Raw genomic sequence first — 19,223 nt, 5'->3', positions numbered from 1 at the left:
AATTAGTAATCAGCAGTGACTGATTACTAATTGACTAAATTTTTGTGACATATCAAGTACAGCATAAGACTGCCCTGCAAAACTGTCATTTGAGCAGGAACAGTCTGAAACTAAGTAAAGAGTTTTTTCTTGAGTTCAAAATTAAACATATCCATAAAATTTGGTTCCCTTGTCCTTTTGCATACTAGATAGGTAGTGTACAGTGCAGGGCCAACAAATGCATATCAAAGGCTGTATAATTTTTTGCATCCCAGGGTGTTTTGTTTGCTTCCGTGGCTCCTGAGGGCAGGAATTTACCTAGGAATTGTGTCAGTTTGGTGCAGAGTCAGGAAGAAAAATCATCATGGCAGTTTCTAAAAATAACTTAATAATAGCTAACAACTAGCTAATATTGAAGATCTCATTATTCTATCTCTATAGTCAGGTAAGTAAATATCTGAAGATTATCTGTGGTGTAGTACCTGATGATCCCAACGATGTTAAACACACCATGTCATTGTGACTTAAGAATAAATAAAGTGGAGGCAGGGGATTTATCTGGTTGCCAAATAAATAACAATAAATAGCATACTCACCTGAAAATTATTAACACCAATTCTAAGCAATAAGGGCCAGTCTCCTAAGCAATAAGGGCCACTGCATGGGCCAGTCTCCTTTTGAAACAAATTCATGACCTTCTATTCGCTGAAAGTTAACTTTTAAATATACTTTTTCCAAGAAGCCTTCCAAAGGCAATCTGCCCTGGAAACAAACCCAGTTTAAAAAAGCTTCACACAAACAAATGAAAATAGCAAGAACAGTACAGTAATTGACTGCACTTAACCTGTATATTTTCACTCCTTCTTTTTTTTTTTTTTTAGCTTTCCCTCATGTTTAGGCTTTATGGATGATGAGGAAAAAAATCAAGGTCGAATTGTCTGACATCATCTGTCTGCTTTGCAACATTGCATTTTCTTTAAGATTACTGTAATCAGAGTTTAGTGAAGAAAAACTTCAGTCAAGCAGAAATTGTCTAAGCTGAGGGGTCACCAGAGATGTTCTCTAGCACCTGTCCAGCCTGGGGCTTGTCTTGCACAATTTTTCTTTCAACACGTCAGGAATTTGCCAAAAGTAAAAGTTGAGAGGCACTGTTGATACTGAAAGGGATCTGAATATCCAGGACAAAGAACATACTGAATAACCAAAAGCGCTGGAATCAAAAACTGGCTCCAAATTCCATTGTGCTGAAGTGCCTTGCTTTAGGGGAGCCATCAGAGGCTTCTGCTGTAAATTGAACTCACCGGCTGAGAATCAGCTCACCAGTCTGAGGACAAAGAAGATCAGGATGTACCAGTGAATACCAGGACTATTAGCAGACAACAATGTTATGCAGAACTGAGAAAAGTGAAGGAAAATGCATCCACAGAAGTATTTCAAAGAGCACAAGGAAAGTTTCAATTTGACAAGAGAAACCTGCTCTGCAACTTGTCACCCAGCTCTGGCCAGATACCCTGGCAAAAAGCGTGAAGAAGGGTTAATGAGATGATGCTGGGATTGGGGAGCTGATCTTACACAGTGGTTCCTAGGGGTGGCCTGAGCAAGGCAAGTTTTGACCACCTGTCAAACTGATCTCGCTCTCTAAATCAGCAGAAAACTCTTTGTATTTTCTGCTGGGTTATTTTATTGATTTAACCATGTATTTTACTTATATTGATTTAATCACCTATATTGAATAGTCAGAGAAAATATACACATGAATAGGAGAGAGAAGAGGAGGAAGAGAGGAATATCAGGGATCATCTCTTTCAATGGCAAGAAGCTGATGGATTGACTCAGCCTGTTCCTGGCAACCTCAGCTAACTCAGCAGAGCAAGGCTTGCTCAGCCTAGAAAAACTCGACAGGGCACAAAGAAGATTTTGTCTACCAACATTCAACCAGATAAGACAGAAGCCAGTGCTGTTACAAGAATAAATGGGCATAAACTGGCCATGAACAGAGCTGGGCTGCAAGTTAGAAGACTGGTTTTAGGCTCTATATCAGCCAGATTCTGCAGTTTCCAATGGGATTAGTCAGGAAGATGGGAAAGACATAAACACTGAGGGACACCCAGTAAACACTCAAGTAAAAAAACTTTGAACAGAGGGCATTACTTTTTCACCCACAGAGCATTTATAAGTATGCAGCAACAGGATTCTGCTGTTGGAGGATGTCACAGAGGCCACAAGGACAAATGGGCCCAAACAGGGAATGGCCAAACTCCTGAAAAGGAAACACATCAGTCTCTGCTTCAAACAGCCTAAGTGTTCCTAGGATGGAGCTCCATAAATCTGTGCAAAGGATTGCATGTAAGGAATGTGAGGTAGCAGGGGACCAGAGTGCATGGTGCAGGATGCCTTTCCAAGTCCTAGATCCAAAGTGTATGTGGATCACTGCAGAAGCAAATGAACCAAATTCCATGTGCTGTATTTCACAAGAGACCAAATGAGCATTCTTATCTGGCCAAAATATTTTCTTGCTTAAGATTAGGGTATTAGGGAGTGCAAAACAAACACAGCTTGTAGGCAAGTTTTCCATCTCTCAGTTAAAAATATTTCACTTTTATTCTCCAACATCCATCACTTTGCTGTTATTGATTTCAAATGCTGTAGAGACTAATTGGTAAGCACAGAAAATAGAACTGATGAAAGTGAGTATTTTATTAACACAAAATCCAGTTGTGTAGATTGTATATCCATTATTTTATTAAAAAAATTAATTTTCATATCACAGGTTTGTGTTCCAGAGATGCATAATATACAAGATCCAGCAAATGGTTGTACCTCTGTTACAGAGTTCCACAAAATACTGTATTGCCAAGCCAAAATATTCAAAAATCGTGAATGAGATCCCAATAATCAGGACACAGTCTTAAAATTATATTTCAAAAGGAATCAAGAAAATTCTGATTCCTTAATACATTAAACTCAATGACAAACCTTTTGTAAAGTCAATGACGAAATCCATATGGGATTAGTTTTAATTGCCTTTTGTTTTTTATGAGCCTTCAGGACTCACCTACTTGCCATTTCCAGTCTCAGTAATCAAAAAATTAATTTTCCTCCTTAACAGACTGATGGAGTTTTCCCATAGTCTAATAAGTCCAGGAGTTGAGGCAATAAGAGAAGGACAAGTTATCATAAGGTTTGTGCTCCAATTATGTCTTCAGTCATTTGAAGAGCAAATTTTTCTTTTAAACTCATGCTGCAGGAAAAGGATAGTGTCTCACAGGGAGATTTGATGAATTGGACAGGAGTGCCCTGGAATTCAGGGCTGGGAGTGTGGTCCAGATAACCCTGAGAAGGTGGAAGGACCAAGCTGGGAGGGAGAGTGGGGTGCAGATCCCAGCCGAGCTGTCCTTGGCAGGGTGCCTCAGGGGAGAGGTGGGTGGAAGCAGTGATGTCTGCTCTTGGGACTGTCCACCTCCTTCCTTGCTGCTGCCTCCTTTTCTGCCCTGCAGAGGCAGGAGCTGCTGGTCCTGCTCTGCAGATGGCATGGGCAGGGCTGCAGTGGGAGCAGAGCTGTCAGATTGTGCCTTCATCTGTGCCTGGTGTCACCCCTGCTTGCTGGGCTGTGTGTGGGATGGAGAAAAGCAGAGGATTACCTTTGGAAAATGTTTAATTTAGGGCCACTTATGTTCAGTTCAAACTTGACACCTCAAACAATGGCAGTGGATCGATGCAATTTACAGAGGATGGATTTATCTTCTGCTGATGTTCACTGACTTTATCTCTTAGAGTTGACAGACTTCATTCCAGGGAGCTGCTTCATACAGGAATGGTGATAGTGGAGCAGTGAAGACCTTTCTTGAGGCTGGAAAAAACCCATGGAAAATAGCTGAAAATATCTGCTTGGAAGATAAGAGCTTAGCTTAGGAAGGGGAAAAAACCCAAATCTGCAAGAAACAGGAATGATGGGAGGGGGCCAAGAGGGACAGAAACATTTTAAACTAAAAATAAACCTCAATTCTGAAACTTAAATATATAAAGCTGTCTATTAAAAATTAGTACCAGATTGCATCTCTACAGAGCCAAATAATTAATAACTCTTAATAACCCTAATAAATTTGGATTTCATCAAAATCTTGTTGCATATCATTGACTGTTTCAAGCAAGGACTATGAGTTCTTAAGGGAAACCAGCACCTGTGTTAAAATGTACACTGCTGACATCTTTCCCAGGTACATCAATTATAATTAAAGTGTAATAAGAATGCCAGGACGGACTTCTCAGGCACTTTCATGCTAGAGCCCTAGCATTTAAAATTAAATCCATTAATTGTAACTACTGTACGTTTGTGATCTCTCAGATGGAGTACAAACTAATTCATCGCTTTTGCAGCCATGCCAGTCTTTGTTAATTAAGGTTTGTGATTTATTTCATTTGAGCAGGGATGTATCAGAGTGCCCCAAACTGGACTGATAAAAGTTCATTAGTTTGTACTGTTTAAGACAATTTGGAATCTGATCATGAAAAATGTTTCTAGGCGCCTGACAAAAATTGATTAGCAAAATGGTCTCTAATTGTTTAAAGGAAAGCTCCATATTTTCTTCAACCCACCCATCCAAAAGTTCATATGTTAAGAAGCTCTTCTCACTCTGAAGTGGCTCTGAAATACATTTGAAGATAAAAGGCTAATTTTAAATTATTGTTGGCATTGCTTAGGGGAGGAGGGAGCCACTGTGCTCTCATCATCTGGAAGGCCTTTTTTCTTTCTTCTCTTTTCATACACAGCAGCCAACACCACAGTCTCTGAGTGAGAATCAAATATTAACAAAAGTGTTCCTCCAAAAAAGTATTAAGTAGGAGTTTCTCTTCTTTGCAAGTGTGAAAGAGAGCTGAAGAGTGTGGGACTGATATGACAAAGTTGAGGCTTAGAGGAGGCACCCCTTTGTCATCAGAAAGATCTCAGTGACGGAGCAATAATCCTGACCACAGACTGGTGAGTCTCATGGTGAGGCTGGCACTGGAAGAGTCACAACAGTGATCCCAAAAGGAACTCAGAGCAACCAGATGAGATGCAAACAGCCACACACAGCCATTAGTTTGGTGAACTGAGTCACAGAGTCAGAGAAGAGCTGAGGCTGGAAGGGACCTGTGAACAAAGCAGGACAACAGATTGCCCAGCACACTGCGCAGTGTAGGTCTGAATGTCCCCAAGGATGGAGGTTCACAAGGTAGTTCTCTGGGTCCCATCCAGGGTGTTTCACCACCATCAGCATGAGAAGTTTCTTTCTAATATCTAGCTGAAAATAATCTAATTTCCCTTGTTGGAAATTGTGTCCATTGCAACTTGTGTCCTCAAGAAGAGCTTGGTTCCACTCTCACTATACACTCTGTTTAGACAGCAATCAAATGCAGGGAGGTCTTTCCTTCAGCTTCTGGTCTCAAGGCTGAACACACCAAATCCTTTCAGCCTCTCTTTGTATCATACAGTCCAGTCCCTCATCGTGTTGTTGGCGCTCTGATGATTTCCTCCAGTGTTCCAAAATCTTTCTTGCCCTGAGGAGCCCAGAATTGCATGGAGCTCTCCAGATGCATTCTCAGAGAGAAGAGAGTGCAAAGAGTGCAGAGAGAAGTTCCATCAAGCTGCTGGCTATGCTCTAGTTAATACAACCTGCTACACATCTGGTTTTCTTTGCTGCAAGGGCACACTGGCCACTCATGTTCCACTTCTTGCCTAGCTGGAGCCCAGGCCCTTCTGTGCACAGGTGTTTTCCATCTGGCTTACTTGGTGTGATTATACAGCAGGTTAGTGGAAGTGCTTGGCATTCAAACTACATCTTCCAAATCCTGTGGCACCTTCATCTCTTCCTAATGGCACCATGAAAATCCAAATTTACTGGAAGAGATCAAAAGAAAAATGTCATTTCTGTGCCTTTTTCTAGAGTAGATGTTAATTACAGACTTCAGAATTGGTAAAATGGGAATTATTCAGCAGTCTCTGATACTTTTCACAATATCCTTCTGTGACATTAAGAATAATCCTAATAATGAATAACTTTATTGCTCATTTGTCATTTAGGTCTTAAAATCTGTTTAGAAGTGCCTAAGCATCATTGCTCCTACTTTAAGAATAAAGGATAGGCTTTTCTTTTCTTTTCTTTTCTTTTCTTTTCTTTTCTTTTCTTTTCTTTTCTTTTCTTTTCTTTTCTTTTCTTTTCTTTTCTTTTCTTTTCCTTTCTGTTGCATTGAAAGTGAACTGACTCCAGCCAACTTCAGCCTTTCACATGGCAACTGCTCAATCTCATAATGAACTTCCAGTCAATCGGCACATCCAGTGACCTGAACTCCTTGTAAGGGAGGAGTTTAGAAGAGGAAGGAAGCAACTCCCCATGTGGCATGGTCTAGATGAAGAGGTTAGACCAGATGCCTAATATTTAGCTAAAATTAGATTACACTGATGTCACATAAAAAGAAATGTAAGAGTAGGTAGGAGTAAAATTCGGGAACTTTTTTCTAAGGCAGCATAAACTGTCTTTACTCCTACTGAATTCTCTGTGCCCCTGATCATTTTTATCAATGGCAAACCTGAGTGAATGGATCTGAGCCATGCAAAATCTAAACTTAGAGAGGAACCTATACAGCTCATATAGGACTAAGCTAAAACACCCATACAGAAAATGAATCTGAATAACTTGAATGATACACAGATGTAAATCAGAGCAATTGTTCACGATCCCACTGCTAGCTGTAGTAAATTCTCCAGAGTAATTTTAAATATCAGAATACTATTGTGTCTCCTTAGTTATCTAAACTGATTTCTGTGTTTTCTTTTTGCTTTCTCATAATTATTTTCTGCCAGATCATAATTTGTGTCCCTTAAATTCTTTATAAACAGGTCTTCAGAATATGAATTTACTGGCTGCCTTTAATTTCAAGCTGCTTCCAGATGAAGGCCACTTTCACCTCATAAGAACTGGTCAGGGAAAATTTACTTTCTGAGTGGACATGGTATTAACAGGTGTTTTCATTTTTTTTTTTTTTTCACTCACAGGAGCCCAGGCCTTGTGTAACAAACAGTATTCATATTTAATGAACAGAGGTTGGGGTGTACTGGGATCTTCTTCAGACATTTAAGACTGTTAACATTTGTAATTATGAGTTATTTGTTATGAAGGACCTCTTTAAATTATTCTGTGGATTCCTGCATGAAAACTCACCCACAAATCCTTGTATCAATACATGCACACGTAAGTATGCATGTGTGTCTGTGCTTTTCTGGATCACAGGAAAGCTCAGGTGATCTAATTTAAAGAAATAATCTGGTCTGGTTATTTCTCAAACCGCATGAAAGATTTGACTTTTACAAGGTTCTTGTTTACATGGGCACTAAGGGAGGGTGAAAATACTCCAACCAGTTTAAATAAGAAATTAAATGGAGCACGTTTTAACAACAGCTAGGTGTGTACTCACCCATAGCACACGTTTCTCTCAAGATAAAATCAACATGTTGGAATTGCTAGGAATCCCAAATTTTTTAATGCTTATGTTTAGGGAAAGCTTCCAGGTGTATCAAAGGTGAGCCAAAGATAGTAAGGTAAGTATGAAGTTATGTTTGTGTTCACTTGAGAGTAATTATTCTTTAAAATCGAACCTTCAATGACATGCAAGAATCCTGAATGTTCCCTTCCTATTAAAAGAAATAGTTTCGGTTTTAGGCAGACTTGAAAAGGATGATCCTAATCTCTACTATTTAGCTGAAGATCTTTGCAGCAAGAATTACCATTTGAATTAAATATGTTTATATTTTTAAACCCTAGAAAACAAAACAGAATTTATGGTTAAGTAACATTTGCCAAATAACATCATAATGTCTTACAACTACAGCTCTAAAACTATAAAAAGCCCTTATCCCCAGTGTTCCTCAGAAGACTGGATTCTGAAAATAAATGATCTTGCTCCACCAGAAGCTGTGAATGAAGTGTAGGCACCTCTGGGGGTGGGAAATTTTGCAATGTAGCTATTATAAAGAAGCTGAGACTATAGGCTGTGGATATAAGGTTCCTCATCTCATCTCATCAGCTCAACATGCCTTTAGAGGAGTAAGGTGTCAATACTGAGAGAGGAACCACCTGTTTGACTTTTTTACTTCGATAAGAGCAGGGACAGCAGGCAACCAACAGATATTTGTAGATTTCTAATGGAAACCCCCAAAATCTCGCTGAGCCAAGCCAACAAAACATGGAATCATGGCCCAGAGATGCATCACCATAGTTTGCTGATGTGATTAGCTCTGTAGTACAGGATGGAGCCTGTCCATTTTTCAAAACTGGGCCAAAGCCTTGAACAGTTGTTTTGGTAATGTAGATGAGCCTTTAGGTCTTAATAGTTCCTACAATTACTGCTGAATCTGGCCTTGGCTCAGGAATAAACTCCTTGTATTGAAAAGATTTACTATCCTAACTATATCTGTATCTCAATTTAATGAAAATGTTAAGGATAATTTGATGGTCTCTTGCCAGTGTAATTTTAAATAAAATGTCTTCATTCCTTGGCAGTGTCTATTGGCACTCAGGTTTAACTAAAGGAAGTGCTTAAGTGAAGTGCTTTTTACATTACAGTCTTGCCAGTATCTTCTTTGATAGAATAGATTTAATTTTCAGTGTTTTACTCAGAGTAAATAAATTAAAAAAAAAAAAAAATTACCTCCCACCGTCAATCCATATGGTAGCAAACCTTACTAAAAGCATTACTAAAAATCAGATATTGGCCTATCACAGCATTTGGACTAATCTCAAGCCTCATCTCCTGTAAATTAAAGCATTTCTAACTTATTTACTGTTCATTTTTTATGCACTCTTGTAAAAAAAATCTTTCTGTACCTTGGGAAATAATGTAGCACATAATGAGGTGCTGTCAGTGTATCTTAGATTTTCATCTGACATCAGCAAGTCAGCAAAAAAGTTTAGGACACTTTAATATAATTGCATAGGGAATGGAATGTAATGGTGAGGTGGTGACAATTTGGCCATCATATCCTACAGAACTGAGCAATTGCCAAATACAGTCTTGATTGTTTACCCTGTCTAAATCAGGAATGTGTGTACAGAATGAGGCCAGAAGGACAATGCATCAGAACTTAAATTGTTTGGGGATAGTCTGAGAATAGAAACAAGATTGTAGACATAAAACAGTGCTCATTAAAAGGGTAAAACATGAGTAATATTTATTTTCCTTCTAAAATTTAAGTGCCATTGATTTGTTTTAATATGCATAAAGAGTATTTACAAAAATAAAAAAATCTCCCTGGCAGAGGCAGAGTGTGCTGCAACTTACATTAAGGTACCAGGAGCTCATAATTTTAAAAGTTTGTAAGCCACCTCTGTAATGTTATCCTTGGCACCCAGCACAACAACTCAAGATGTTTGTCATTGCTGGGAAGGAATAATTTTTCTTGTTATTACTGCTACCCACCAAATCTTCATTCTTCTTTTTCTTCTGCTCAACAAGAGACATTCAGAAGATGGCTTTGCTCCGAGCCACTCACAGTGAAAAAGGAAGCTCTTACGACAGCCATATGGGCACCACAGATTTTTCCTGTCCCTTGGTACCTAGAAGCAAGCCCTAGAGACACCCTATAGATAAGTTTCTCTGTAATGTGGATTGAAACACAATTTACTCATGTTTTCTACAACTGTGACTACCTCTGCATTGCTGTTTTAATTTCTGTGGCGTGCATTTACAAGAAAAGGAGGGTATCTGCACACACTTGGGAAACTTGATTTCAGGGAGTGAAGAAAATGTTGAGGAATGGCATCTTTTTAATAGACTGCATCTGACAAACAACTGAACCAAGCCACCTGTATCTGGGAGCAGCGTGTACACATGTGTGCAGAGGCAAAAAGGTACAATCACAGGGCAGAGAACTGTGAGAACACAAAAAGTCTTGAGGAGTGTGCAATAAAGAGGTGAAAAAGATGAGAAAGATTGCAGCAGGTGAGGCAGGTGGGTTAACACAGCACATATACAAGGGCAATACTCCTACATCCTGGAGGATGTGTTTCTCAGGGCCCTGGATTGCCTTGAACATCCATATCTGGGGCCCCCTCTCACTCACCCCACTGCTCATCGGTCCCTCTAAGCTCAGGTGTACCTGTCTCCAGCCCTTCCTCCTGGATGCACCTTGGACTACATCATAGCACTGTCTGGCCTCTCAGGACTCGTCCACTCACCCTACCTGCAGCTGAATTCTGTGTCACCACTGCCAGGCTCTGCCCTCTCTCTCTGGTTGCTGTGGAATTATGTTCTGACCTGGGAGGGCCCGTGCAGGGGGCATCCATTTTGCTTGCTTCATAGAACAACGTGTTTTTGCTGCTCCCTGAGAATATTAAACCAGCCATGGCCTTGAGGGGCATATGTAGATCATAGAATAACAGAATGGCTTGGGTTGGAAGGGGCGTTAAAGATCATCCTGTTCTAATCCCCCTGCCATGGATAGGGACACCTCCCACCAGGCCAAGTTGCTCAGAATCCCATCCAACCTGTCCCTGAACACTTCCAGGGATGGGGCATCCACAGCTTCTCTGGGCAGCCTGTTCCAGTGCCTCACTGCAGGTACACAGTTTGTGGTGATTGGGATGGGGCTGTGGGCCAGCCTCATCCCCAGTGGCACAGCTGTGAGCAGCAGGTGAGCAGCACTGACAGCAATGAGCCATGGAGTGCCCAGGGGCACTGACCAACCACCAAAGGGAGCAGAGGGCACACAGGTGCAGTGCATGAACAATCAGGGGTAGAAAAGGTTGAGCTATGGAGCAAGAAGGGCACACACAGCTTTCTGATGTCATATGATGTTGTTCTGTATGGGATGAATCTTTCTGAGATTGTATGGTGCCACTCATGGCTGTCTCAACTGTGACAGATGCTACAGCACCTCACCACCTTCAATGTAAAGAATTTTTTTCTAGCATCTAATCTGAGCCTACTCTTTTTCAGTTTAAAGTCATTCCCCCTTGTCCTGTCACTATATTCTATGGTAAAAACTTTCTTTCCATCTTTCTTGCAGGCTCTCTTCAGGTACTGGAATGCCACAATGAGGTCACTCCACAATGTTTTCTTCTCCAGGCTGAACAGCCCCAATTCTCCCAACCTTTCCTCATATGGGAGGTGCTTCATCCTTCTAATCTTCTTGGTGGCCTCTTCTGGACTCAATCCAACAGGCTGATGTCCTTCTTGTGCTGGGCATGCCAGAAATCACCAAGACTTCTCAGACACTCATCAACTGGGCCTGTGCCATTTACCAACCACTTCTGCAGAAGGTAACAGCCAGGGTCAGCAGAAGATCTTGTGTCCTTCTCACACTGAAGCTGGAACATGTCAAATGTGTATCAGTGAAAACCTTACTTCATAGAAACTCTGCTCTCTGCAGTTTCAAGTTTCTTTCACTTCTTACATAAGGAGAGATTATGTCTCTAAGCTGTCTTTGCTACTGATAAAGATGGCATAAACTCATGACTTACCAGATTGCTTCTGTGCTAATGAAAATTAATTAATTAACTGCTAGAGACACCTAGACTAGTCCTTTTTTGTATGAGACTTATAAAAAGTTTATCAAGGCCCAAATCAAATTGAAAAGAATCTTGTCATGTTTGGGAAAAAACTTACTATCATTTCAATACAGAGTGGTGGGATATTTCATCAGCAATGCAGTGTGTTGAAACTATGAACAAACATTTGACATCGTATTTCACAATATCCTAAACCCCATCTGCATTTGTAAACAGTATTTAGGGAGGCCAGGCTTGCTTATACTAGATGACGTTATCTGGGGAAATGCCAGGCAAATGCTTACTCTCGCTAAGCCCTCATTCCCTTATGAAAAGTCTGAAATTTTAAAACTTAGACTCTTCTAAATCATCTAAATCCAATGAAATCTGAACAAATATTTCATTTTCCAGTCAGCTTGACAACAGTTAAAGAGCATTGTGCTCTTGGTATGAACAGCTGCAAAGCACATACATCCTCTCCTGATGTGGGTGCTTGCCATTTGTTTGTTGTGATATGCTGATGTGAGAATTCACAAGCTAGAGCTTGTGAAATCAAATTTCCACTGAAGGGAATGAAAGCTGGATTCAGCCACCTATATTTATTTACCACCTTGAGTTGCAGACTGAGTAATTGCTTTTTGTTACTGTTGTTGTCTATGCCACCTCTGTATCTGGAGGGACGCTGAAAAAATGGAGAATGGGCTACAAAATGTAAAGCAGCCTCAGGTGTAGTTTCACCATTTGGGTCTGCTGCTTTTACATTACAGCCTTTTTCTCTTTCCACTCCTCATCAGCTGAGGTCCCATTCCTGACTCCACCTCTATCATGTGTATTTTCCCAAGTGTATTGTCATGGCTACACGGAAGCCTGTATCAGTGTGTTTGTTCAGTGTTCACCCTTCTCAAGACATCTTTGCAATGGGGCCATGTCCATCTCTTCATGGAGAAGAAGAGACTCCGGAATGACCTGGTGACCAAGGCCAATGGCATCCTGGCCTGTGTCAGGAACAGTGTGGCCAGCAGGAGCAGAGAGGTCATTCTTCCCCTGTGCTTGGAACTGGTGAGTGCTGTGTCCAGTTCTGCCCCCTCAGTTTGGGAAGGACGTTGAGATGTTTGAGTGCATCCAGAGGAGGCAACGAGGCAGGAGAGGGGCTGGGAACACAAACCCTGAGAGGAACCCCTGAGGGAGCTGGGGGTGCTCAGCCTGGAGAAAAGGAGACTCAGGGGTGCCCTCCTCACTCTGCACAGCTCCTGAAAGGTGCCTGTGCTCAGCTGGGGCTGGGCTCTTTCTCCAGGCAGCACTGACACAACCAGAGCACACAGCCTCAAGCTGCATCAAGGGAAATATAGATTAGGTATTAGGAAAAAGTTTTTTACAGAAAGAGTGATAAAGTTCTGGAATGGCCTGCCTAGGGAGGTGGTGGAGTCACCATCCCTGGATGTCTTTAAGAAAAGACTGGATGTGGCACTCATGGTTTTGTTGAGGTGTTGGGGCTGGATTGGACTTGATGATCTTAAGATTCTGTGAATTCTCAACTCTCCCTACAACTCCCAGAAAGGAAGGTGTAGCCAGGAAGGGCTTGGTCTCTTCTTCCAGCACAGGATGAGAGGAACTGGCCTCAACTTACACCAGGGGATGCTCAGGTAGGACATAGGAGGAATCTTTTCACAGAAAAGGGTGACTAAACATTGGAATGGGGCTGCCCAGAGAGGTGGAGTCACTGTCCCTGGAGTTATTTAGGAGCTGGATGTGGCACTTGGTTGGTGGAGGTGTTTGGTCAAAAGTTCGACTCTTATGATCTCAGAGGTCTTTTTCAACCTTATTCATTCTGTGATATGCTTATGCTACTAAAAGTACAAATTATGTACATGTATGTGTGTGTGTGTGTAGCAACTGTGTTCCCGTAGCTAAATGACGCTGAGGGGGTCAGCCCTACGCCAAAGCCCGGGTGGATCCTCAGCTCGGTTCTCGCCCTCAGCGCGGCCCGTCTGGGCAGGATGCGGCAGTACACCCCAGTCGCCCCTGCACAGCCGGAGCACGGAAGTTTCCCGTGGAGCAGGGAAGTTTCCCGTGGAACACCCGCAGCCGGGACGGCCGGCGCGGGCCGGGGGCGGGGCGGCGGGCGCGGCCGTGTGTCGGGAGCGCGCCCGACGGGCGGCGGGCGGCCGCCATCTTCTCTGCGCGGCCGGCGGGAGCGCTGCCTCTGCCCCCTCCTCCGCTCCCTCCTCCTCCTTCTCCCTCCTCCCACTACGCTCCGCCGTCGCCGCCGGTCAGGAACGGGGCGACCGGGATAGCGAAGGCCGCAGAGAAGGCGGGGGACGGGGGAGCAGCCCCGCGGGGGCGGGCGGGCCGCGGGGCGCCAGCCCGGGGGGTTCGTGCGGCCCCTCCGCTCGCCCTGCCGGCCGGCCGGGCCCCGCTCCCCATGGGATAAGCTGTAAACATGTTCAGCTTTGAAGGCGATTTCAAAACAAGGCCCAAGGTGTCCCTCGGAGGAGCGAGCAGGAAGGTAAGGAGCGGCGCCCGGCCGTGCCCGTGTCTGTGTCGGTTCTGTCGCCCCCCGCCCTGTTATCGGTGCTTTTACTGTCGGGCCTTCAGAAATGGGAGCAGCGATGACTCAGGTTTAATAGAGGGGAAAAACCCTCCCCTCCTGATGATGTGTTTATCTCTGATCTCCCTGCCTCCCTGTTATTATTATTTTTTGTATAATCAGGCCACACCATCCCAGGCTTGTAGTGTAGTAAGAATTCTGGGAAGCGAGGAGATGTCTCCTTGGCTCGTCCCCCCCGCGGGCGATCGATCGATCGCGGGTGTCGTGGCCGGTGGCACCTCCCCAGCAGTCGCTCTCCGGGTCTTCCAGGGGGAAAGGACTCGGAGCCCTCCTGTCATTTCCCTCCAGAGGCGATGTCTGCCGTGGAGCTGCCTCGCCGGGGGGATGTGGGACGCACGCAGCCTCGCACAACCCGAATTGCCGGGGGAGGTTCATCCACGTGAGCCGCGGCCGCCGGCTTGGTCTCTGTCAAGTTTAGGTTCAGTCGATTTGTCGTGCGCAGGGTTAGCAGCGGTTAATTGTCAGCTGTATCAGGCTATTTGATTTCCTCGTGTTTATTGATGGGAACGAAGCAGAGTGATTTATCCAGATCTCGCTGATTGGACAGGGTAAGCAAATGTTTAGTCGAGCGCTGAAGGGCACAGGACTTCGGAAGAATGACAGAAAGGACAAAGTGTTTTTAGAAGTGGCCTGATCTGTAGGGGTCACTTTAATTCACTGTAAAAATACTGAGTCTCCCCGTTGTCATTGGAGATGAGTGTGTGGGAAGCTAATGAGTGTTTCCATTTGTATTTTTGAATTTTAATTGGGTAAAAAAAAAATCTTAAGTTTTTATTATTGTGCACTAAAAGCAAGTTTGATTCTTGGGAACTTTTAAGGTTTGGTAGTACAATGAGGAAATGAGCAAAAATTCTGCAATATAAGATATTAAAATTACAGTGAAGTTTGCATTTTGGCATAATAAAAGAGATTACAAGAGATTGTATACAGAACTGTATTTAGATTATGCAGCTTTTCCTCTGATTCATCTTCTGTTTATCTTAAGACATGTCTGTTCATTAGGCCATGTAAACTGGCATTACATGAGTCAAAATGCCATAAATACTCCCCAGCTTAAGTAGGAGTTGGCAGAACATGCCCTGGTCCTCAGCTGTACACTTCAGGTACTTTGCAACTTTTGACCCTGACTTGCTCATAGTGTTTCTTCCTGAACATGTTTCCTTCTACAGAAGTAAACAACTGCCATAATATCTTCTTTTACACTTAGTAATTCATGCAAATGTATCAGAATTATGTCTATTATAATTATATGGGACAAATTTATTAATGTTATGCAGGCATACATTTCCAAGGGCAAATATTAGCATGTAAAGGACTGGAAACTGAAATTGATGCATAACCTTCACTGTGTGCAGTAGAGGTTGTGGTTCATGATGAGATTGATAGTGACTGGTGCACAGATTTCATGATTCTACATCGCTTCCCAGAGTGCCTGTGCTGCATCAGTGCAAATCAGTTACACACAGTTTTGGGCATCATGGTTGCATAGACTTCCTAGAGTGTCCTTGAAAGAGCTGCTGATTTTCAGAAGCTCTGTACAGTACTAAAGAAAGAATTTATTTGAATAGTAATAAAAACTACTTCTAAATGCAGTTTAGCTGAACTTCTGTGAAAGCGTACTACGGCAGAGATTGCTGTGGGAAATGTTTTTGGGTTCCATATGATGCCTTAAGATTTTTGCTTTTGTATTTTTCAAGTCCTGTACTGCATTAGTGCATAGCTCTAAACTCCATTAAAACTGTAGATAACTGTCTTCACATTTTGATTAGACAAAACAGTCCCTCTGGGCCTGTTATCCAAAGACACCCTACAGCCTCAGGCCCTGAAAAGTATAAACAAAAGTGATTTGGGGGGGGGAGCAAACTGGGGGAATAGGACTTCATTACCTGAAGCTGTAATTGGAGGATTAACCCCTGATCTGTAAACAGACCAAACTTACATCTGTGTGGAAAACTTATGCCCATGGTCCATTTTGGGTGTAGCCCCTTGGGGAGGCTTCATCTGCTCTTCACGTACCTGAAGGGCCCTTCATTAAATATATCTGCTTTTATCTTTTAACTTTGACTGGTCTCTGTTTCTAAGTAAGCATGAATTAGGCATCATGTGAGTTTCTCATTATTTCATATAGGCTCCTGGGATCATCTTTCTCTCATGTATTGGCTTCATTTTTACAGAAAGTGAATTGTAAATTATTTCTTTCCAGCTTTTGGTGCACGTACAAAAAACCCTCATTTTTTTGACAAATGCCCTTGCCCTCCCAAATGGTGTAAAACTTTAGAAGGATCAACACTGTACCTCTGCCATGCTTTTGGCAGCTAGCTGCATACTTAGAGCTGCCTGTTGTGATTCCTTTGGTGGGAGAAGGCATCATTCAGAAACACTGGGGCCATGCAGGCTGCTTAATGCTAAGAATAACTCTGTACTCAGTTTGGGGAAGTTTCCCTGAGTGGTTGCAGCGCTGCAGAACAATGACAAAACCGCCTTTTTGAGGAGCCAGTCAGTGCTAAAGGTGCCAGTGGGGCCTGGTGTGAATACAGCTACACAAAATAATGATCAGCAGCACTGTCAGAAGTGTGGTTTTGCTGATGGAGCTGCAGCTGCAAGCAGTGACTGTGCTGGTCACAGCTCACATGTGCTGACACCTGTCTGGCACTGCCGTGTGTGTCTGTAGCGTTCCCTTGGGCCTCACAGGGGCTGACTTCAGTAAGTTCTGTCAGTAGGAGCACAATGATAGAAGTAAAACTGGGGACTTGCATAGTTGTGGCAGTTAGGTACTGAATGTAGTGTGCCTTCTCATCACTAAGCTTGTATGGAATTTCTGAATTACAAAAGCAGAGAGCTTTGGCTCTGTTTTTGAGCTGTTTGCATCTTCTATTCATGTGTGTTATGGTCTGAATTGTGCATGCTTTTGAGAGGCACTTCAGTCCACCCATATCAAGCATCACTTGTTTTTGTTCTAGTCACAGGCTGCAAATTGATGTTCTCAAAATTACTACCTCAGTGACTAATCCTTTCAGAATATTATTGTAGCTTTATAATAATGCATTGTACAAAAGTGCAAAAATGTAGGTGGTATTGTCAGTGCTTGAACTTTTCCTTTCATACCTACTTTTAAGAATCTGCTGATTCATCTGGACTGTTGGCTCTGTTTTAGTGTGTGTGAGGGTGTAGATACAGGATTTTGTTTACAATGTGATCATCTAATTTTAGAGGGATTTATTTATTTTTGTAATGTTTGGGGTAGTTTATCATCACCTTTAAAACATGGTTTTTTGCTTTATGAGGCTCTTTAAAGGAAATTTTCAAATTTAGTTTAATTGTAACTGGCAAACCATATTTGTGCTTCTTAGGGAAAGTAGCCTCCAAAAATGAGTGCTGTTATTGGAGTTCAATACAGGAACGTCTTGAATTACTCATGGGCATTTTGTGCAGGACAGTAATCGTTGCCTGCAAGGCTGTGGCTGCAGAGTCTGTGGTGTGTCAGGCAGGAAATGCAGAGCTGTGCATGAAGGGTTGGCTTGGGGTGCAGCTCACCCAGATTGGCCTCACCTAACCCAACTGTGAGGGGACTGGAGCAGATGGTGCCTTCACCTGGCTGCTTCCCAGCCCATCCCATCCCGTGTGTCCCGTGCAGTGAGCATATTTCTGCTAGGTGGAGTGTCACCGGGCCTTTTGGGGACAGCTGTCAGCTGTCACTGACTTTAGCACGGAGTTGAACACAGCACAGAATTGGTTTAACCACGTCAGCCTGACTTGGGACAGTCAGGCCTGGTGTTACTTCATTAACTTCAGTAATAATAATAAAAATTTGAGGTAGCAATGCTTTAGTTCATCCGTGCAGGGCATCCCCAGGCCAATGCTGAGATGTACAAGGAGCTCTGTAGCTCCACGTTGTTTGATTAAGTTGTGAAATGTATGAATGACACCTTGGAAATCTAACAGGAAAAAAGAATATTAAGTCAAATGTACGGTATCACTTGAGCTATCAAAACCATGCTTTTATAAATCCCAAGACTGTTTAAAATAGAGTATTTTAAATTATAATGCATTATGAGATAATTTAAAAATCCCTCCTTTTTCAGAATTTGTAATACAGATGAGTTAACATGGTCATGAAAGTGAAAACAACTTCATTGAGTTTGAGGTTCTTTTTTGTCTTTGGCTTTTTTTGTGGAAGATGTAGAAGCTTACTAATGAGCAAATATTGATGACTCTATTTTAAAATAAGTCTCAGTAATTTCTTTTAATATGGATATTTTTACTAATCAGAGATCTTCAATTTGCAAAGTTTGTTTATATTTTAATTTAGTAGTTTCTGATTTGTTTTCTTAAATTAGTAACATGACATTAAACATTAGATTATTGTTTATATTCCCCCCTGCTTTCAGCTGAAGTGCAGAGGTAGAACTCCAGAAGCACCTTGCTTGCTCTTTGTTGTCTGTAGTCTAGACAAGGAATAACTTCTTGTGGAATTAAAATTAAAATTTTACAAACAGTAGGCTGTAAAATTGTCAGTGCATGGAGAGATTTGCCCAAGTTGGGATTGGTTGTTGTGGTAGATGCCTGTAGGATATAAGCATTGATGGACCAGTTTTATTTCTCTCTTACTGATGGATTGAGGAAAATAATTTTAGGAAGGAAATAATTTCTATTTTATTATAACTTATTTGACCCTACACCATGGCACAATGGAAGTGAAATGATGGTAAGGATTTTAGTATGGGAATTCTAGATCAGAATTACAAATTGAGTGTTTATTTTCAAATGGTGGGAAAGAATTTCACCTTTGCTCCCTAAGACCTTTGTCCTGTCAGGCACATGGCGTAGCTGTGTGTGCAGGAGCACACCTCACCCTGAGTCAGCTGGAATCTTGCAGTGTCACAGCCCAAGTCTTGAAACACTCTTGGAATTTCAGATCTGTGGTGTGGAAGTATAAGGAGACCATCATGTTGTAAAATAATGACTGCCTGTCAGTAGGAAACTACACAGTTACTTTTTTTTCTCTCTGTTACTTTTGAAATTCTCCTCACTTGAAAGCAAGCTACAAAAGATGGAGTTGTAGTTAGCTGGCAGCAGTGATTACACTGTTATTTTCAGTTATGTGCTATTTTTTC

General features: G+C 42.2%; 1 protein-coding gene across 1 annotated transcript in view; it reads left to right on the top strand.

Annotated features, from left to right (window-relative positions):
- The first annotated feature begins 13,652 nt into the window (after nt 1-13,652).
- Nucleotides 13,653-19,223, top strand: part of UBE3C (ubiquitin protein ligase E3C) — a 70,450-nt gene continuing 64,879 nt past the window's right edge. Inside the window, exon 1 of the mRNA XM_041408429.1 lies at nt 13,653-14,007. Within this exon, the coding sequence (XP_041264363.1) occupies nt 13,942-14,007 (66 nt within the window). The 5' untranslated portion in view covers nt 13,653-13,941. The remainder of the gene's footprint in view (nt 14,008-19,223) is intronic.

The sequence above is a fragment of the Onychostruthus taczanowskii genome, unplaced genomic scaffold (genome assembly GCF_017590055.1).
Source record: "Onychostruthus taczanowskii isolate IOZ18803 unplaced genomic scaffold, ASM1759005v1 scaffold3, whole genome shotgun sequence".
NCBI lineage: Eukaryota > Metazoa > Chordata > Aves > Passeriformes > Passeridae > Onychostruthus > Onychostruthus taczanowskii.
Note: the sequence above shows the minus strand (reverse complement) of the source record. Positions and strands in the feature narration are given on the sequence as shown.